General features: G+C 37.4%; 1 protein-coding gene across 6 annotated transcripts in view; it reads right to left on the bottom strand.

Annotated features, from left to right (window-relative positions):
• Positions 1-18,766, bottom strand: part of DLG2 (discs large MAGUK scaffold protein 2) — a 701,362-nt gene that overhangs the window by 322,476 nt on the left and 360,120 nt on the right. For all 6 annotated transcript variants that reach the window (XM_054382907.1, XM_054382932.1, XM_054382887.1 and 3 more), the window contains one exon: positions 18,214-18,383. In XM_054382907.1, coding sequence (XP_054238882.1) covers positions 18,214-18,383 — 170 coding nt within the window. The remainder of the gene's footprint in view (positions 1-18,213; positions 18,384-18,766) is intronic.

Genomic DNA, 18,766 nt, shown 5'->3' with positions numbered 1-18,766 from the left:
TGCACCTGAAAAAAAACAAAAAAACCCACAGGAAAAATATGTCTTAAGAGTGTGAGTCCTACTGGAAGTAAATGGAACAATAAAACTGCTCTCCTAAGCTTAAAACAGAGAAAGAGAAGTCAGCACTCATAGATTTGTAATGGTCCTGAGAGCTTAGACACACCTGCTACTGAAAGAAATCAGTGTTATAATAAAGTTTATTCAATATTTCTCCAATTTTTGGTCTGGTAGATACACTTGTACCATGCCTTGTGAGAATGTTTAATTCAGAGAGTAGTTATTCATAGGGGTTGAAAGCAGTGGGAAAACAAATTATCTTTACTGTCTCTTTTTTCCTAACAAAAGTTTCTAAGGCACTTAGCCTCACTACCATAAATATGCTGTCATAGTTTTATTTACTCTCATTGCATCTTTATTTACTTTAACCGCATGGTTTAATGGCCATGGTCATGTTAGGTTGATGGTTTGACTCGATGATCTTAGAAGACTTTTCCAGCTGGAACAATGCTATGATTCTATGCCATTTTCCCTCAATACACTCTCTAAGGTTTTAATTTTGAGGAGAAGTATTTGGAAAAGTGATCAACATGGCAGAGTTTGATCTCACTAGTGTAAAGTCAAAATAAGTTCCCTTTCCATGACTCCTCTTCTCACCAGACAATTCAGACAAAATCATGATGCTTTTTTTTACTTTTACCCACTGCTCATGCTTTTAAATTTCACCTGTTTCTGTTTAATTCCTGACGCCACACACACTCAGACACATAACTTTTGGACAAAGAAACAGTAATAACATTCCATGGCTTCCCTGCAGTGCTGAGAGCAAAGCAGGCAGTTACAGAAACCTGGAATGGCTGCACTGAGAACCACTGAAGAATCTGCCTTTCTTTTTTACATTACATATTAACTTGGGTTCAGATGATGAAATATGGTTCAGTTTCCATGCACAAAGTACACCAGTTGTTCCAGGGATAGGAACCAGATTTATGCTGACAGTTGATCATAGTTTGTTAATGAGTAGTGCCTATGTAATTTTCTGCACAAATTACTGTAATTAATGAGAGCAGCACAAGTTATTTCACCTCCTAATAACATAAATGAAAACCATTTGTTCCTGTAGGTGTGCATTCCAATATCTCTTTTAAAGTAGTTACTACTTTTTGGTGAAATGTTGGGTTTTTTTAAGTCATGGTACTATGTAAAAGTTGTGTTTTTCCTGCCATTTTGTTTTTAACCAAGATTCATTCTTGAAACCTGAAGACCTGACACAGAAGATAAATATTCCAATTCATGAACAAATGCTGTTTGTGTTGTATAACACAAGGTAATACATCTTTAACTGAGTGCAGTTGGGTCACTGCTTTCTAAGTTAGATGGCTCTTCTACACAAATATTTAATAATTTGTCACCAATAAAATGGAGACAGAAGGAGCAGTCTGTCAGTTTGAGATCTGTTTAACAACCATAAATGTCAGGGAGAGACTCATCAGTTTCTTTTGTTCATCCTCCATCTGATGAGGGGAATTTAGCATTTATCTTTTCCCTGTTGCAAAGCTGAACAGAAATACTTTCTTGAAAAGCTCTTTGCCAATTATGTTGAAGCTTGAAAATACAAAATGAAATCAAAGTTCATCTTGTAGCCTCTCATCTATTTGCAATCAACCCATAAATAATCTGTCATCCATTCAGTTGCTTCCTTTTTAAAAAATACAGAGAGAAATCAAGACACAAATTTACAAGTAATTTTGTGGGGGCTTTATTTAAGGCAATTAACAGAGCCCTGATGTTAAAAGTTTACAAGTACATAAATGATAGAGGGAAAGAAAAGAGATGGTGCTTTCTGAACCACAGTAGTAAGGTAAAGACGTTCCAAAAATGGATTCATGAGTTACTGCATTTTGCTTTGACTCTTTTTACCTCTCTGAATATGCACTGTCACTAACAGACAGTAGTCCCTTAGTCTTGTTTGCTGCTGATGAAACGAAGTAAAACAAAAATGCTTCATTTGTCTATGAGAGGCACTCTACAATCTCACAGGGTATAATCAGACACTTCTGATTCATAAGAAATATGAGGACAAACGTTTTAGCAGGGTATGTTGCAACAGGACAAGGTATAATGGGTTAAAACTGAAAGAGAGTAGATTTAGACTTGATACAAGGAGGAAAGTATTCACAATGAGGGTGGTGAAACACTGGAACAGGTTCCCCAGAGAGGTTATGGATGCCTCCTCCCTTGAAACATTCAAGGTCAGATTAGATGGGTTTCTGGGCAACCTGATCTAGTTGAAGATATCCCTGTATATAGCAGGGCTATTGGACAAGACAACCTTTAAACTATTGACCCAATGGTTTGGGTCATCTAAAACTAGGTGACCCAACCCAAACCATGCTATGATTCCATGCCTTCTCAGAAATTATGCCAAATATTTGCTAAGGGCATTGTACTCTAGTATACATAATTAGGAAGATAATGTGAATCTATATTTGACATAGAGGTTTTTTTCAGACTGATCCCAGATCATGAAAAATTTTCTAAGAGATTGTGCTTAGTAGTGTTGATACTCACAGTGCAACACCTAAATGTGACTATTGCAGGTTGAGTTTCACTAAAGATTAAGACTTTCCCTAATATTTTTCATCAGTGCTCTCCATAAGATCTGTCTAGAAGAGATATTAATATGGCCTCCCATTAATAATTTCAGTCAATAACAATCCCTGAACTTTCCTGTAAAACCAGAGGCAAGGTGTACGTCTCAGTCTCTGGGAATGGTATACACAGTATTCCTAAAGAAAAGTGAAACCCTGGGGGATAGTATGAATGTACTAACATGTTGAATTATTCCCAGGCCACTTCTAGGTAATCCTTTGGAAATTTTAGGAACTATTTGGATGCCAGTGAAACCCACAAATGTAGAACCCAAAGCCTACAAGAACAATTCTGGGTGTAAAGAAACTCATCTCTGACCTGAGCTGGACAAAAGTATTTTATATGAAGTCAAGCCTTAGTATTAAAGATTTAGCACAGTTCAAAGCAAAAAACTCTTGACCAGCCTACAAATATTGAAATCTTCTGTGACAACACTCTGTGGTGAAGAACCATCCTTGCTCCTAAGGAGTCCAGTCTTGGCCTGAGCAAGAGAAAAGTTGAAAAGCCAAAGAAATCCTAGCTGGATGTGAATGAATGCAGACTGAGACTGCAGTTTGTCTATTCTAGTATTGATTAATACTTTCACATGTGGAGAAGTTTTTCTAAAAAATATTTTATCACTCCTAGCCACAACTAAAGCAAAAAAAAAAAAAAAAAAAAAGGGAAATAAAAAAGAGGGAAATCAAAAAGACTAAATTACTCTTGAGGACAAGAAAAGGATTTTTTTCCTTTTTTTTTTTTTTTTTTTTCTGGGAGACACCCTTTTAATTTCTGTAGGTGCAGGATTTAAATAGCCCTATACTTATTCTTCATACTGCAATGAAATGAGAAAATTTTGTTATGAACACTTAATTTTGGGGTCTGGAAGAAACTCAGTGGAACATTTACTCTGTGCTTGTGACCAGAGGACAAACCAATTGTAGTTGCATCACAGCTAACAAATGGCTGCCTGGTGCACCTGAATACTTCCTGTGCTACATACCTGGAGACCTGCCTGGTAATCTATCACATCACAATCCTCATTTGTCCTAAATCCAGTCCAAATCTTGTTTATCACAATTTGTCTATTAAATTTTGTTCCACGTTCTCCCTAAGGGGCACACAGAGGAAACTCACTCTTCAAAGATGTGCTGCAAGGCAAGAAAATTATCATCAGGGGCCCAAAACCCCCCTCTAGGTCTTTGGTATTTCAGATAAATGACTTCAGATCAGTCATTCTTTCCTTGGAGGACAAGGCTTTCTAAATCTCTGATCATTTTTACTGCTTTCCCCTGAAGTCTCTCCAACTGGTCTACACTCCTCTTGAAGCGGAAAGCTCAAAGCTTTACCTATGGAGGATGAAAGGATTTCTCATAAGTCTTATAAGTCATACCTCAATTTATAAATCCCAATATAGTATTTGAATGTTTCATCACAGCATAATGTGTAAAAGACAAGATGCTACAGCTAACAAAGTTATAGATACTCTTCTATGGAATTTTTTTCGCTGCAGTTTTCTTTTAAACGTTATTTACTAGATTATTTGATGATTTCTGCTGAAGGCACTTTGCAGTTGTGCCTGATGAATTACATTTTTGGTTTTTTTCAGAGCACTTTCATTGTTAAACCCTCCCAGCACGTGATGTTTTCTGAGAAAAACGTGAAAAAGATTTGCAAAAGAGGAGTATGGCATCCTCTGGTAATCATTACTCTTCAAATTTTCTCTAGGTGCTTATAAAGAGATTTCCTGATTGTTTCTCTGGGGTTCAGAAAGCAAGTTCAAGGCTTTATAGGCTCTTGGCTCCTCTTGTTCACTTCAATGAGGATGAATTTTCTGCTTATCCTTTGCAGTGTTTCACCTTATCATGATACCAGGTGAAGGTCTGGTTTTGATCTGTTCAAAACCAATCATTGTCAGCACTTAGATTTCGTAAGATAAATTTTGATAGTCTGGGATCAAGACCATCAGGGCCTGCAAGTGTAAAAATACCTAACTTCTTAAAGTGCTGCCAGGCCTGATTTTTTCTTCATTTGAGGCGGAGGTCTTGTCTCTCTGTTGCTGGTTTTAATCATTACACCAGCCTTATCACAAATGGCCTTTCAGTGAAAACTAATGCCAGCTAAAAGGTAGGCACTTCTTGTATCTTGCCTCAAAAGCACCTACCATTGCAACATTCCTCTGAAACTGCCAAGCACATCTATAAACTACAAATATTTTCACTGCTTACAGAGGGGCTGTGATTTGCTATTACAGACTTTCAAAGTATTATTTAACAATAACTCTCAGAAATTGTGGCTATGGCATGTGGTAATCATCAGAATTTAGAAATTACAGAATTATACACCTCTGACCTACAAACTGTGGATAGGATTTACCCCTGGCCTACCATTTCCACTGAGTTAATTTTTCAATCACAGTACATAAAATGCAAATGTGCCTTCAATGAACAACTTTACTAAACAATTTGCTGCAATTGTAGGTTTCCTCATTTCATGTCTCTCTGTTGGAGCGGCTAGTATGCCCATCTTTTAAATTCATAAGACATCCTACATGTTTTGCATAGGAAACAAAATAAACAAAAAACTAGAACACAGTTTAGAAAAGAAAAAAGTCTATTATGTCCTTATTTGCAAATATCACTTTCCAAAAATGACAAGCATGCCTTGAGGATATTGTTCTTTTAGCTCATACAACATATCTTTTTCGGTATCCTAAAGACTTTTTTTGTCATTATATACTTTCTTATATCTCATTCAGCTCTAAGATCTTGCAATGCAACTGTTTCTTACTATCAAATATAATGATTGGACAAAATTATTTCTAAAAAATCCAGAGGAGGCTTCTTACTTGTTCATGTAAATCACTACTCAAAGTTTAGAAGACAGCATCATGGGTGACAAAGACAGAGCTTTGTGCTCTAGGAATGCTTTGGATATACTAGATGGTGTTTCTGGTTTCACAGGAGGTTCCCTCACAATATTATTTTCTATTTTAAGATTTCAGAATTACATTTTTCTCAGAAATGAGACATCAAAGACATTAAGCTGTTTCTTTGCTTTTATGCTATGAAGTCAGCCAAAATGTACCATGGAAGAGGTCACAGGATTTTTTTCATCTACCAAGCACACCAAATGATTCACACTGAGGAAAGCCTATCACCTTTTCCTTGTCCCAAGTGGCAGAATTTATGAATTAAAAAAAAATCTTAGATGAGTTTCTGTACAAAAACAAAAAGAAAATGTAGTCTCTCATAAATCACTTGGCTTTACTGCTCACTCAGACGAAGGGCTGAATTGCAGCTGTTTATGTGTCATGCAGCACAAGTCTTTGGCACAGAGATCACATATGTTGCTTCTGCAAGAAGCTGGATCTCACTGTTTCTGCAGTATAGGAACCTCTGCTACATATCCAAATAAGCTGCCCATTGTACAGGTCAGTGATGCAACACATGTTACTCCGGAATGTTTGTGCTCTGGAGTCCCAGAGCCTGCTCTTGGTGGTCTCATATCTTAAGACATCACAATCAGAATGTTTGGTCATCTGCACAGACTGCCTATTTTGTGGCAAATGGCAAAGGATCTTCTTCCATCAAAGCTCCAAAAGAATCTCTGTAATTTTTTGGAATACAAATATAATATTTAAAGAAAAAAAATAAAAAAAAAAAACCCAAACAAAAAACTCTGATGAAACAGAAAGGAGTTTTTCAAAATGGTTTGATAAGTAATCTAAAATAACAAACAGTAAGTTAAAGATAAAAATACCATAGAGAAATTTCTTTTTGCCAAGTGTTAAGATCAGGTTACCCGTTCTAACTCTCACCTAAGAAGAACCCAAGTTGGGTTCTTTTGTTTTCGTTCAGGAAAACCAAAATTTTAGCTAGAATTTGGAAAACTCAAAGAGGAATAGAAAAATGAGGATGACAGACGTGCAGAAAGGACTCGGTTGTACTATTGGAAACAGCTGAATGACTATTTGCAATTAATCACTGGTGTCTGGCTTCTGACTATTGCAGTCATTCCCTTCAGATGTTCAGAAATGTTTAATGCATCTCCTTCCTTTTGTTCAACTAGTGGATCCAGAAGAATAGTATTGATAATCTAGATTTTTGGTTTTGGTTTTGTTTAAATAGTTTCCAGACTGGCTGGGGTCAGAGTGGCTGGAGTGGCCAGGCAGAAAGGGACCTGGGGGTACTGGTTGACAGCTGGCTGAACATGAGCCAGCAGTGTGCCCAGGTGGCCAAGAAGACCAATGGCATCCTGGCCTGCATCAGAAAATAGTGTAACCAGCAGCAGCAGGGAAGTCATTCTGCCCCTGTACTCAGCACTCTGGTTAGGCCACCCCTTGAGTAATGTGTCCAGTTCTGGGATCCTCAATGTAAGAACTATATTGAGACACTTGAATGTGTCCAGAGAAGGGCAACAAGGTTGGTGAGAGGTCTGGAGCACAAACCCTCTGAGGAGAGGCTGAAGGAGCTGGGGTTGTTTAGCCTGGAGAAGAGGAGGCTCAGGGGTGACCTTTTTGCTCTCTACAGCTACCTGAAGGGAGGTTGTAGCCAGGTGGGGGTTGGTCTCTTCTCCCAGGCAACCAGCAGCAGAACAAGAGGACACAGTCTCAATCTGTGCCAGGAGAAGTTTAGGCTTGTGGTGAGGAGAAAGCTCTTCATAGAAAGCGTGATCTGCCATTGGAATGTGCTGCCCAGGGAGGTGGTGGAGTCACTGTCCCTAGAGGTGTTCAAAAAAGGATTGGACGTGGCACTTGGTGCCATGGTTTAGTTAGTCATGAGGTGCTGGGTGATAGGTTGGATTTTGTGATTTCTGAGATCTTTTCCAACCCTGTTGATTCTATGACTTTATTTACCATATCACCTGAATCTTTAAACCTTCACCTAGCTTTGTCACTCGACCACCATTAGAATCCCGAATGCCTTTTTCAGAAGACTTAGAACACTGAGTTTCTACCTGTGCTTAGGATTACAAAAAAAATGAGACAGGAACAGAACAAAAATGAATAGCTACAGCTCCTAAAGCGATTAAAAAAATAATTAAATACAATATATTCTTTTAAAGGTTCTTTTTGCAGCACTGCAGTATTTTGCTGATGCACGTTGTCTTCCAGACAGCAGATTTCTTGAGAATGATCAGATCATCTAAAAAACTATCAAGAAGAAAGAACTTGCTACATAGATAATTAACTGAACAATAAAGGATGAAATCACTGGATTTTCAGACTGCTCAGTTACAAGTGATAGATGTCATAGCAATGAACACTTTCCATATAGGATACTAGAGCCTTAAAACATATCTTCTGTTGCATCAGAATGTAAAATCAGGCTCACAAAAATTGATGTCATACAGTTATTTATTAAAGTGGTGAAAGACTAAGCATAATCATTCTCTAAAATTTACCTGAGGAATTTATACAGGGAACAGATAGGTAAGTGAAAAAAAAGGCCAAGAAAACTCCTACTCTAAAATATTCCCACACCTCCACTAAGAAAACAGGAAAAAGATATTGGACTCCTGCCTGCAGAAGGAGCTCTTTCCAGACTCAGATGAGTAGTTTAGCAAATGATGCCATTCTCCTTCCTCATCTTTTGATTTATTATGCATCTGGAAATACTGATGAGACAATTAACACTCTGCTACTCTTTCTCCTGCATCTCCTCCCTCTCTTATGCTGGCCTGATGAAAACAGCAGTGGCAAACATAATGAAAGGGAACTTTTGTAACTCCCCTTTTAAAAGCACACCAGAATGGGAAGGGAAATGATGAAACTACTCCCTGACCCAGAAATTTATAATCTAAAGGAAAAAGAAGGAACACAAAGGCATGCTATAATGACAAAATTATAAGACTTACTGTAATTAAATCACATTTGGTCAGAAGAAAAATTCAGATTTGGAAAAAGAAGTTGGACAGGATACCTTGGTGAATTTGTGTAACACTTGCCATACACAAAAGAAAAAAAATAAAGCAGCAGCACTTAGTGGTGGAGACAAGTCCCTGGGATTTTAAAAGGAATAGGAAGCACTGTTAAATAGCATCCCAAAGCACAGACGTGACAGTTTTCCATACAAGCCTGTGATAAAAGATGTTCCAAGAAACTTTTCAGCAGTGCACTGGAAATCATTAAGTAGCTGGGAAACCCATTTAGTAAGCAACTTCCTTTAAAGTATTTCCACATGGATAGGACAAATCAAACACAGAATTTTTAAAATGGTCTACTTTATTCTCACCCAGAGCATGTTTTATGAGCCAAACCTGGAGATGCACCCATCACTTATCCAACAGCTAAGCACAGAAATTAAAAGCCTTTTCTGTCTGTATGGGTAGGGTAAGTGGGAAAGAATAAAAAAATAAAAAAAAAAAAAAAAGCAAGCATCATCTTCAGAATTTCCAGTGAGAGATTACAGTGACAGCTAAAGCGACAAGAATGAGATTAGGGGGAGTCTAGTAAGTCACATTAACTGCTCTTGATTCTCAGTGAAAGCCACAGAAGTAACTCTGACCACAACAAAAAGATTGATGTTCTATGACAGAGAATGATAAAAAAACAAGGTCATACTGGTGCAGAACTCCACTCACTGTCTCTAGTCAGAGCTGAGGAAATTTATCACAGAATCACAGAATGCTCAGGTTGGAAAAGACCCTCAGGATTACCAAGTCCAACTGATAACCCTACTCTACAAGGTTCACCCCTAAATCATTTCCCCAAGCACCACATCCAAACAACCTTTAAACATATCCAGAGTTGGCGACTTAACCACTCCCTGGGCAGCACATTCTAACGTCTGACCACTCTTTCCGTGAAAAAAATTTTCCTAATGTCTGGTCTAAACCTACTCAGGTAGGCAACTGCATAATAATATGAAATTCCTACTTAATTCAGAAAGGACAAGTTCAGAAGATTTTGTCAACCAAAATGTCAGCGGTCTACTTAGCTCCAAAGACGGATGAGTTTGGTCTGATATGACAACAATTTCATACCATCACCTTTGTCATTTAACTGCAGTTGTAACAAAGCAGAAGATAGGTTTACTTACTTTCTCCACCAAAGACAAAAAGAAGCTAACCAGAGCTTATTTTTGTAGTAACAAAATCCTAAGCTTTTTGGCGTCCAAGCCTACCTGTACATCTTTCTTTCTTTGCGCTGCTGCTTTTGCTCTACTGCAGCCCCAGTTCATTAGGATGAATCGTGTTCTGCGGAAGCTGCCTCATCAGTAAGTATTGCTGAAGCAATTTAGTAATGATCTTAATGTGGAGTGCTGGATTTTTATAGCCATCTCAATTGGCTATTAAAACATAGCGCTGCACTTCGAAATTGCTACTGCACCACTTCAGAGATAGATGCAGAAAGCAGTGTTCATTTCAGCAGAAACCTTACTCTTTGTGAATGATTTCTGGAAATTGATACTTAAAATCTACTATGAGATTAGATGTTTGCTTTGCATATTAATGCAGGATTCTTAAAACTGCTTGGAGGGTTCTTAAGAACTGAATGATTTCAAGGGAAAAAACAAAGCAAACTAAACAAAATGTATGTGTATATAATTGCTCCATGTCTTCCAAGCAATTTTGTTTATTCCCTTAACTGACAATGGAAAATTATGGTTAAAAAATAATAAAAAATGTAAGAATTATCATGAAAATATAAGATTTCATACATTTGTTATCCTGCAGCTCACAGGATAACTCTAGTTTTAGGTGAGACAATCAAACAGATGAGCGCATTGAAGGAAATTCAAATTCCATTTGAAATTGTCCTTGTTGATCTGAAAAATCCTTACTTTATTGATTGACTACTTAGTTCCAAAAATCATCAAGTCTGGTCCACTGTGAAAATAATTCAATACCACCATCTCCTGCCATTTACTGAAATTGTAACAAAAACTACCACAGAATTACTTTCTTTCCCCACTGCAGAAAAAAGATGGTCTCCAAAGTCTGAAATAGAAGAACTGAAGTGATTTCCTAATATCCATAACTATTATTATGTGGGATTACAATAAGTAAGTACTGCTTTTCTCCAGGAATGGAAGGAACTACTCTATAGAGTGAACAGTTTCTAAGAAATATTCCATGTGTTAATTTATACAAATGAGATGGCAAGTCCGTGGTGATGAAAGGCAGCTAATACGTTTAATATTTTCTTTGTGTCATAAACCAGAATATGGTTAGAGCAGCTGTGTGCAGATATCACCACTTAAACAATGAGATCCTTAGTCTCTGAAACATATTTCAGGTGCAGATATAACCTCTGACTTTTCCCCATCATGCGCAGACAACACTAATATGTCAATATAATTTTGAAAAACAGCAAAGGCTTTTATAGCACTATCACAGAGCTTTCTAATTTTATGGGTTTCAAGGGAATGCAATTTTCATGTGATAAACTGTGCAGATACTCACATATTCCTACATTAGACAATCCTAGCCTGAAGGGAAGTCATGCCTCTTAGTGGTGTTAACTTATAAATGATGCTTTTGAATCACTATCTTCAAATTGGAAAATTATGTATTAGTGCTTGACAGAGCACTTTCTGCTAATTGGATAAAATGCAAGTCCCTTCAAGCAAAGACATTTCACAAAAAAAAAGAACAAAAACAACCAACCTTGTATTTTAGTTTTAGTTGTGATGGTCTTCTACTTGTACCTGTAGTAAGTGATAGCACGCTACAGCAATATGAAGTGAAGCACTTAAATTACAGTTGAGAACCTAAGTAGTCTGGTAAATCTAGATTTGGGAAAGTTTTCCTACTTCCTCATTTTTCTGCAGCTCTCTGTAAGTTGTGTCATTTTGCTGTGGTTTAGATCAGGATTCAGAAGAAGGAGAAAAGTGAAAAACAGAAATATATTCACAGCTGATGAGATCATAAGACTGAAATTTTTCAAGACCATGAGAAAATGTTTAAGATTCTGTTCAAACTGTGAAAAAACAGCTTTGTCGAAAACATTCTGAAACTATAAAAACATTTCTTAGCATGAAACAAAAAATGTTTTGAAAGTGATCATAAATTAATAAAACATCTGCCTAACTTACCATAAACCTCCCTCTCCTCAAATGCTGAAGTTTGTTATGCAGTATTTAGTATCCCTTAGAGAAAATAGGCCAGTATAGTAGACATGATAGCTATACTTACAAAAAATATGTATTGTCATCAGTCTGAAGTAAGCACTTGCAATCAGTTATCAAACAGCAAGATCTGAAAGCTCTTAGAGTTATCTGAAATTGGGAAATAAATAATTTGGGTTCTTTGTTTGCAAAAGCTCCTTCTATCATTCTAAGTGCTGTAGCTGCTATCTGAAATGAAAAGGTAACCTATGGCCTTGCTTTAAAAGATAAAAAATAATAAGATTTCTCCTTTCCTTACTTGGGGCAGCACTTCTGAAAAAATTTAAACCCCCTTCTGTTCTGCTGTCCTGAAAGGAAAACTTTTTAAATCAAACATTTTAAAATACACATACTTCTACTGTACTGTTTTGACTATTTCAGTGGTCACTGCAAGCTGGGACGTTACTTTTCCAAGAGAACGCAAGATAAAATCTGATGAAATCATCAATCCAAAGTATGTCTACTTCTATGAAACAATAGTATGAACTTCCATGAAATTACAGACAGTAATGGAGTAGAGAACTTTACAGTAATGATTCAAGGTTAATCTACAAAGAAATCCTACCTTATACTGATGGTGAAAATCCCTGTGTCTTCTCAAAAAACTTCCATAAATAATCAGTGGGTTAAAAACTATACTATTTAAACACACCGAGTCTTTTCTTAATATAATAAGAAAGCTTCATTACTACCCAGTGACTTTGTTCAGTGTCACTAAGAATGAAACAAATAAATATGAAATCTACCACATGCTGCACAGTTGTTTCAGGCCAGCACAGAAAACAATGAAATGGAAACTCTGGAACGAGTTATGCCCAATGACTTCATCTACCATTTAGATGAATATACATAATTCAAAAAATAAATGAGTATTACACCCTTTGTATTCAGCACATCTTATTTTTGAGTATTTTATTGAGTTGTTCTGTTTAGGAGCCTAGTCTTTGCTGATTAAGAAAATTAAAATAAGGAGGATAACAATCCGGGGAGAGATAAAGAATAGGGCTGATGAATGCTGAACAGATGCATTAATTTCTAATTTAGAGCTCCAAAACATAACAAGACTCCAAATTAATTAAGTGAAAAGTCCTGATTATGGCCCTAATTCTGAAAGCAGAGGAATAAATGCCCCCAAATATCTTTAAGTGCCCAGATGTGGGTGGGGTGAACCTGATCAGAATGTATAACTGGATGAGAATTTGTCCAGGTATGAGAAAAAAATGCATTCTTACAGACAACACAGAGACATAAATGCTGATCTGACCAGAGTCTTTCCATCTAAAATCCAGTAGTAAAAAGGGCAGATCTAGCTATCACTACAAGATTCTGATGCAGCTCAAACACTGTAATGAGAATTACTATTGAGTTATTATGAAGAGTGTGTGAAATGAATCCTGTTTCTCTATGACTGTATACTCAGGCCACCAGAATATCCAGGTGGTAGAATCAGCTACCCTTTATATTGTTCCTTTTTTCTTTTGCTGTTTCCAAGCCTGTCATTTCTCCTCCAAGTTTCCTGGTACATACTCTAAACTTCATTTCCACAGCTGTGTTGTCATTTAAAGTATCACATTTCCTATAGAATTAAGTTCAGAAGTTTATTATGTGATCCAAAGCTGCTGCAGTTACTGGAATCATTCTTTTTCTTCTGGTATATAACACCAGAGTAAAATATTACACAACCTCTGTGTTTAACTGACTGCCAGAAATTTCCTACAATGGTGGAAACCCCCTTTTTTGGTTGATTCTTTAAAAGCAACAAAAAAAAAAAAAAAAAGAAAGAAGAAAAAAAAATCCAGTTTAATTTCTACCTGATGTAATCCTACATCAAAAGTAGTACTCAATACTTCTGGTTTTACTAAGAAGTAGATTTGTGGTGTGATAGGACAGCATGAAAATCTTAGAAGATAATGGAAGTCCTTTGGTTTAAAATCCTCCAGTCAAATGTAATTGAATGGGTTTGAGCACTGCAATCTCTGAATAGTGACTGAAGTCTGTAATTCACTGATTGTACACAGTTTCTTTTCAAGGTCTTACAGGAGGACAGTACATGAGTTATATTACAAAGCTGAACAGCACCATTAAATTGCTTTGTTTTGAATGTCTGCATGTTTATTTCCCATCAACAAATACTGCAGCGGAGGCAATCCCTTCTCATCGCTCTTAGTCTTGTCATGTTTCCACACAGAGCAAGAGAAGCATATCACTTAAGGACAGGATTTTCAGCAGTGTCTAAATTCCATTGTCTGCCCTTCCTCTGTTACAGCCCTCAGCTACAGCAAAGACCTGGCTGCTGAAACCTGCAGTGTCCTGAAAGTGACCAGAACAGAACACATACTGTTTACTACTAAATACTATGCAAAGCCAAACAGTGAATCACTAAAAGTGCATGTCTGACTGTAGAGACATACAATATGCATACAAAAGACAATCTCCCAAGCACGAGAAGGAGAGCAAGATCCTGAAAGGATCACAGCAGTTGCCTTCAAGCCACAGACTACAGACATCAGCAAATACTATCAATCAGGTGTGGCATACTGATGAATGCAGATCTTTAAATACATACACAGCTGCAGGTCTGTGTGAAACCTTGTTTTTTCTACGATGCAACTCATTTGTGTCTTTGTTTACATCCTTTCTGAAAAGTCAAGACGAAGCGTTACATAGGATGCTAGGAATGCTGTTTTGTAAAGCAGCAGGAACAACTGCATGCAGATCTGCATTAGGAAGGGACCACTTGGTTGCATATGGTCTTTCCCCTGACATATGCCCAAAGCCATTCACTGCATTGGGCTGGAAGGGACCCTCATCTTGTCCAACTCCCATGCCGTCAGCAGGGGTACCTCCAACTTGATATAGATATGGATGTGCCGGAACCTGTCCAGAGAAGGGCCTTGAGGATGATCAGAGGGCTGGAGCCTATGAAGACAGATTGAGAGAGCTGAGGCTATTCGGTCTGGAAAAGAGAAGGCTCCGAGGAGACCTTATCGTGGCCTTCCAGTATCTATAAGAAAGGTGTTGAGGGACTTTTTAGGATGTCAGGTAGTGATAGGACTAGAAGGAGTAGAGCAAAAATAGAAAAGGGTAGATTCAGATTGGATGTTAGGAAGAAATTCTTTACCATCAGGGTGGTGAGATACTGGAACAGGTTGCCCAGGGAGGCAGTAGAAGTCCCACCCCTGGAGGTTTTTAAGGCCAGGCTGGATGGGGCTCTGAGCAACCTGATCTAGTGTGAGGTGTCCCTGCCCAGGGCAGAGGGGTTGGAACTGGATGATCCTTGAGGTCCTTTCCAACCCTAGTCATTCTATGATTCTATCATTTTAGATCAGGCTGCCCAGGGCCACGTCAAGTCTGACTGTGAGTATCACCAGGAATGGGGCCTCAAACACATCCCTGGGCAACCTGTTCCAGTATTTCATCACTCTTATTACAAAGAAATTCCTCCTTACGTCCAACCTAAATCTACCCTGCTGAAATGTAAAACCATTGCCCTCGTTCTATGGCTACAAGCCCTTCTAAACTGTCCTTCCCCAGCCCTCCTACGGATCCCCTTCAGATACCGAAATGCAGCTAAAAGGTCTCCCCAGAGCCTTCTCTTCTCCTGGCTGAGCAGCCCCAATTCTCTTAGCCTGTCTTCACAGGAAAGATGCTCCAGCCCTTTGATCACCTTGGTGTTCCTCCTCTGGACCTGCTTAAGCAGGTCCATGTTTCTCTTTGTGTTGGGGGCCCAAGAGCTGGACTCCAGGTGAGTTCTCACCAGAGCAGAACAGAGCAGGGCAGAATCGAATCACCTCTTCATTGCTTTACAATACATATTTAACTTACTATGCTAAAAATAGACTTGCAAAATTAACCTATCTTTTATATGATAGGTTGCTAGCTAGAAAACTAACATCCACTTAAAAAAAAAAAATCTAACTTCTATGAAGTCATAGCTTATAAAAACCCTCATCCTGAGTACTTCATATAAATTAAAATAAAATTTGTATTAAAAGCCTTGTGAATTTCCTTCATTATCACCTTCAAGTGCTGAAAGATATGATCTACTGCACATAGGCAGGCTAGTGATCTCCAAGTTGATGTGGTACTAGAGAAGCCAAGACTTGCTTTCATGTGGTAAATTCCAAACACAGCTAGGAATGAATTCCACATGTACTGAGTTTTATACCGACAGAGACAGACAGGGGTAGATATTTACTACTCCAGATTTAGTATGGAACAGCTTTGTCTAAAATGGATTCACTTTCTTGATTCACTTTCTTAGTAAGAAGGAAAGAATGGAGGGAACTATCATGCTGATTGAATTTAAAATCCTGCTCTGTACATTACAACATCCCAATTTCACTCTGAGGAGTGAAAAACACTGTACATACACATGCTAAGGTGTTCTCACACTGTATAGTAATGGTGTGAAAAGGCAGTTCACAGATAAATCACTTGAAATACTAATAGATGAACATCACATGAATAACTAACACTGAAACCCAGAGCAAAGATTCGCGGGTTTTATTCTCAACTTCTGCCATGAATTTTCTGCCTCTCAATAGATAATTTATTTTTTATGAAAGAAAGGAAGGCTGCCATGGAGATTATAATTAGTATTGATTAGTTTGCTGATCAATCTACAACCTATTTTCTTCATTGTGCTGTTTTGATCTGTGGACTATAGAAAGCATAAATGGGTATGCTTACTTACTGCCTATCAACTTGTTTAAAATCCAAATTTCCAGCTATATTATTTCTATAATATTGAAGTGAAAATTAAAAAAAAATACTCATCTTAACAACAAAAATCACCATTTATAGCATGTAACTGCAGCAAACTTCACATAAGAACATAGCTATGAAATGTTTGCAGCAAAACTTGTTGTAAAAGACACTTTTTAGGTACCCACTCTTCTACGAAAATAAATATAAAAATAAATCGTTCCAGGCATTGAATCAAAACAAACATGATGCAAAAATGTTTTAGATAATCGTTGCCTCTCTTGTCTTTTCCCAAGATGCAGCAGAAAATTGGTCACGGTGAGTAATTTTTACTGTTTCATCACAACCTGAAAGGATGTATTAATTTTATTTTCTTTAGCCTTAGGTTACTCAAAACGAGTGCCATATCACACATTTAGTTTAATTCCAAAGCTTTAAAACCACTGCTGCCTACATCACTATTCTGAGTTCATACACGTACAAAATCTCATTAGAGATGCTTTTCTATTAGGAAGTCAATTTAGCATTGTAATTGACCACAAGAATCCAGACTTCTGGGGGTTTACTCTCAGAGGCATGTTTAAATATATCTTACTGCTTGCCAAGAGCAGAGCATGGTGAACACACTGCTGTGTCAAATGCTCATGATGCACATAGTAGAAGTATAGTTCAATACAGAAAACACTGCATTATCTTGGCATACTATGAGTGGATAATGTCCACATTTTCACATGGATTTGGAATAAATATACTTCATTACTGACATAAAAAATAATGTAGAAGAACGATGTTGTGAGATGAGATGTAAGGGAAACCTCTGAAAAAGCTGCAGATTACCCACTGTAGATAAAACAGGCAGAAAAATCTCATGTGTGTGGCATATATTGAGACAGTAAAATTTCTTCATTTCATACTTATGTCATTAATTAAAGACTTGCTTATAAAGCAATTATTATGGATCAAAACATCTACTGCTGTTCATTCTATCCACAAGTACTTTGAAAGCATCCAATTAGCTATGAATTGAAGTACAGTACCCAGCGGGAAATTTCAGGCTAGAAAAACTATGAGATGAAATTTGTTAAAAATAACACTTCTGCAAATAAAAACTTTCTGCAAAAGGAAAGGTGAAAATATAACAATCACAATTTGCACTACTTCTAGAAAGGAAATGTGGGGGGGGTGTTCTGTAACCAAAATGTTCTACTGTAAATGATAAAGCTGATCTAGATTAGTGAAAGCCTCATGCTAGCTTCTGTGTAATGTTGGTGAAGTATAAAATAAAATTCTCCTGTGTCTCTGGGTATATTCATATTCTTGTCTTGCTCCAAAGATAACTGCAGAAGAAACTATTAACATGAAAGCAGAAAGGATAAGTTGAATAATCATAAAGCCTCTGAAAAAGGGAGAATTCAGAAACTGCATTCAGCAGCACCTTAAATGAAAATCAAAGGTCTCAGTATAGAAACTTTAGAGGAAATATAGTTGCTGTCAATGTAAAGCATAATATCTCTGCATCTTGCATTTCTTCAGAAGATAACAAGCCATCTCTAGAGTAAACATCAAATGAAACAAACCACAAGCTCTTGAATTCCTTTTTATTTCAGGAAGAGACATGCAACCATGAATTCAAATTCTACCAGGCTAACTTAACTGCCTTTCAGTATTTGACAGATCAACCAGTTAAATCAACAAAGCCAGATGCCAACTGAGCTACAAGAGAGGTGAAGCATCATGTTTAAAATGGATGCATTTTCATATTTACCTTTAGGTCCTTTGAACAACTTGATCTCCACCACGGTCTCCAGAATAGGTCTCCTTCTACGAACATACAATCGTACTATGGATCCAGCCTCCTTTAGGGCCTCCACCGCTTTGCTGTGTGAAACTTCGGACACGTCGACCTCGTTCACACGCAAGATGCAATCGTTGACCCTATAAGAAAAACAGAGAATCATATATTCTAAATGCTTCAGCTGTGATTTTGGGCCAAAGAGAGTTTTGTCAGTGGTGCTGTAAAATGAAGAACACTTCATTGGGAAGTCTGCCAGATGACAGATTTAATGTGATATGCTTCATCAGTGATGAGACCAAAACAGAACCCTCTAAAAGGCATACCTGATTCAGACTAAAATCTACCTGATCACCCACACCTATTGACCTCCTTCATCAAGTGTTGCATCCACTAGAGTGATATAAACTAGTAATAAGCAACTTGTCCTTACAGGCTTCATCAAAACAGTGATTACTAAACAATACGATCAAGATACAATATTTGTGCTCTGTACTGTTACTACTACAGTTCTCTTAAGGAAATC

Source organism: Indicator indicator, chromosome 1 (genome assembly GCF_027791375.1).
Source record: "Indicator indicator isolate 239-I01 chromosome 1, UM_Iind_1.1, whole genome shotgun sequence".
NCBI classification, from domain to species: Eukaryota; Metazoa; Chordata; class Aves; order Piciformes; family Indicatoridae; genus Indicator; species Indicator indicator.
The sequence above is the reverse complement of the archived record's forward strand: the minus strand, read 5'-3'. Positions and strand labels throughout refer to the sequence as shown.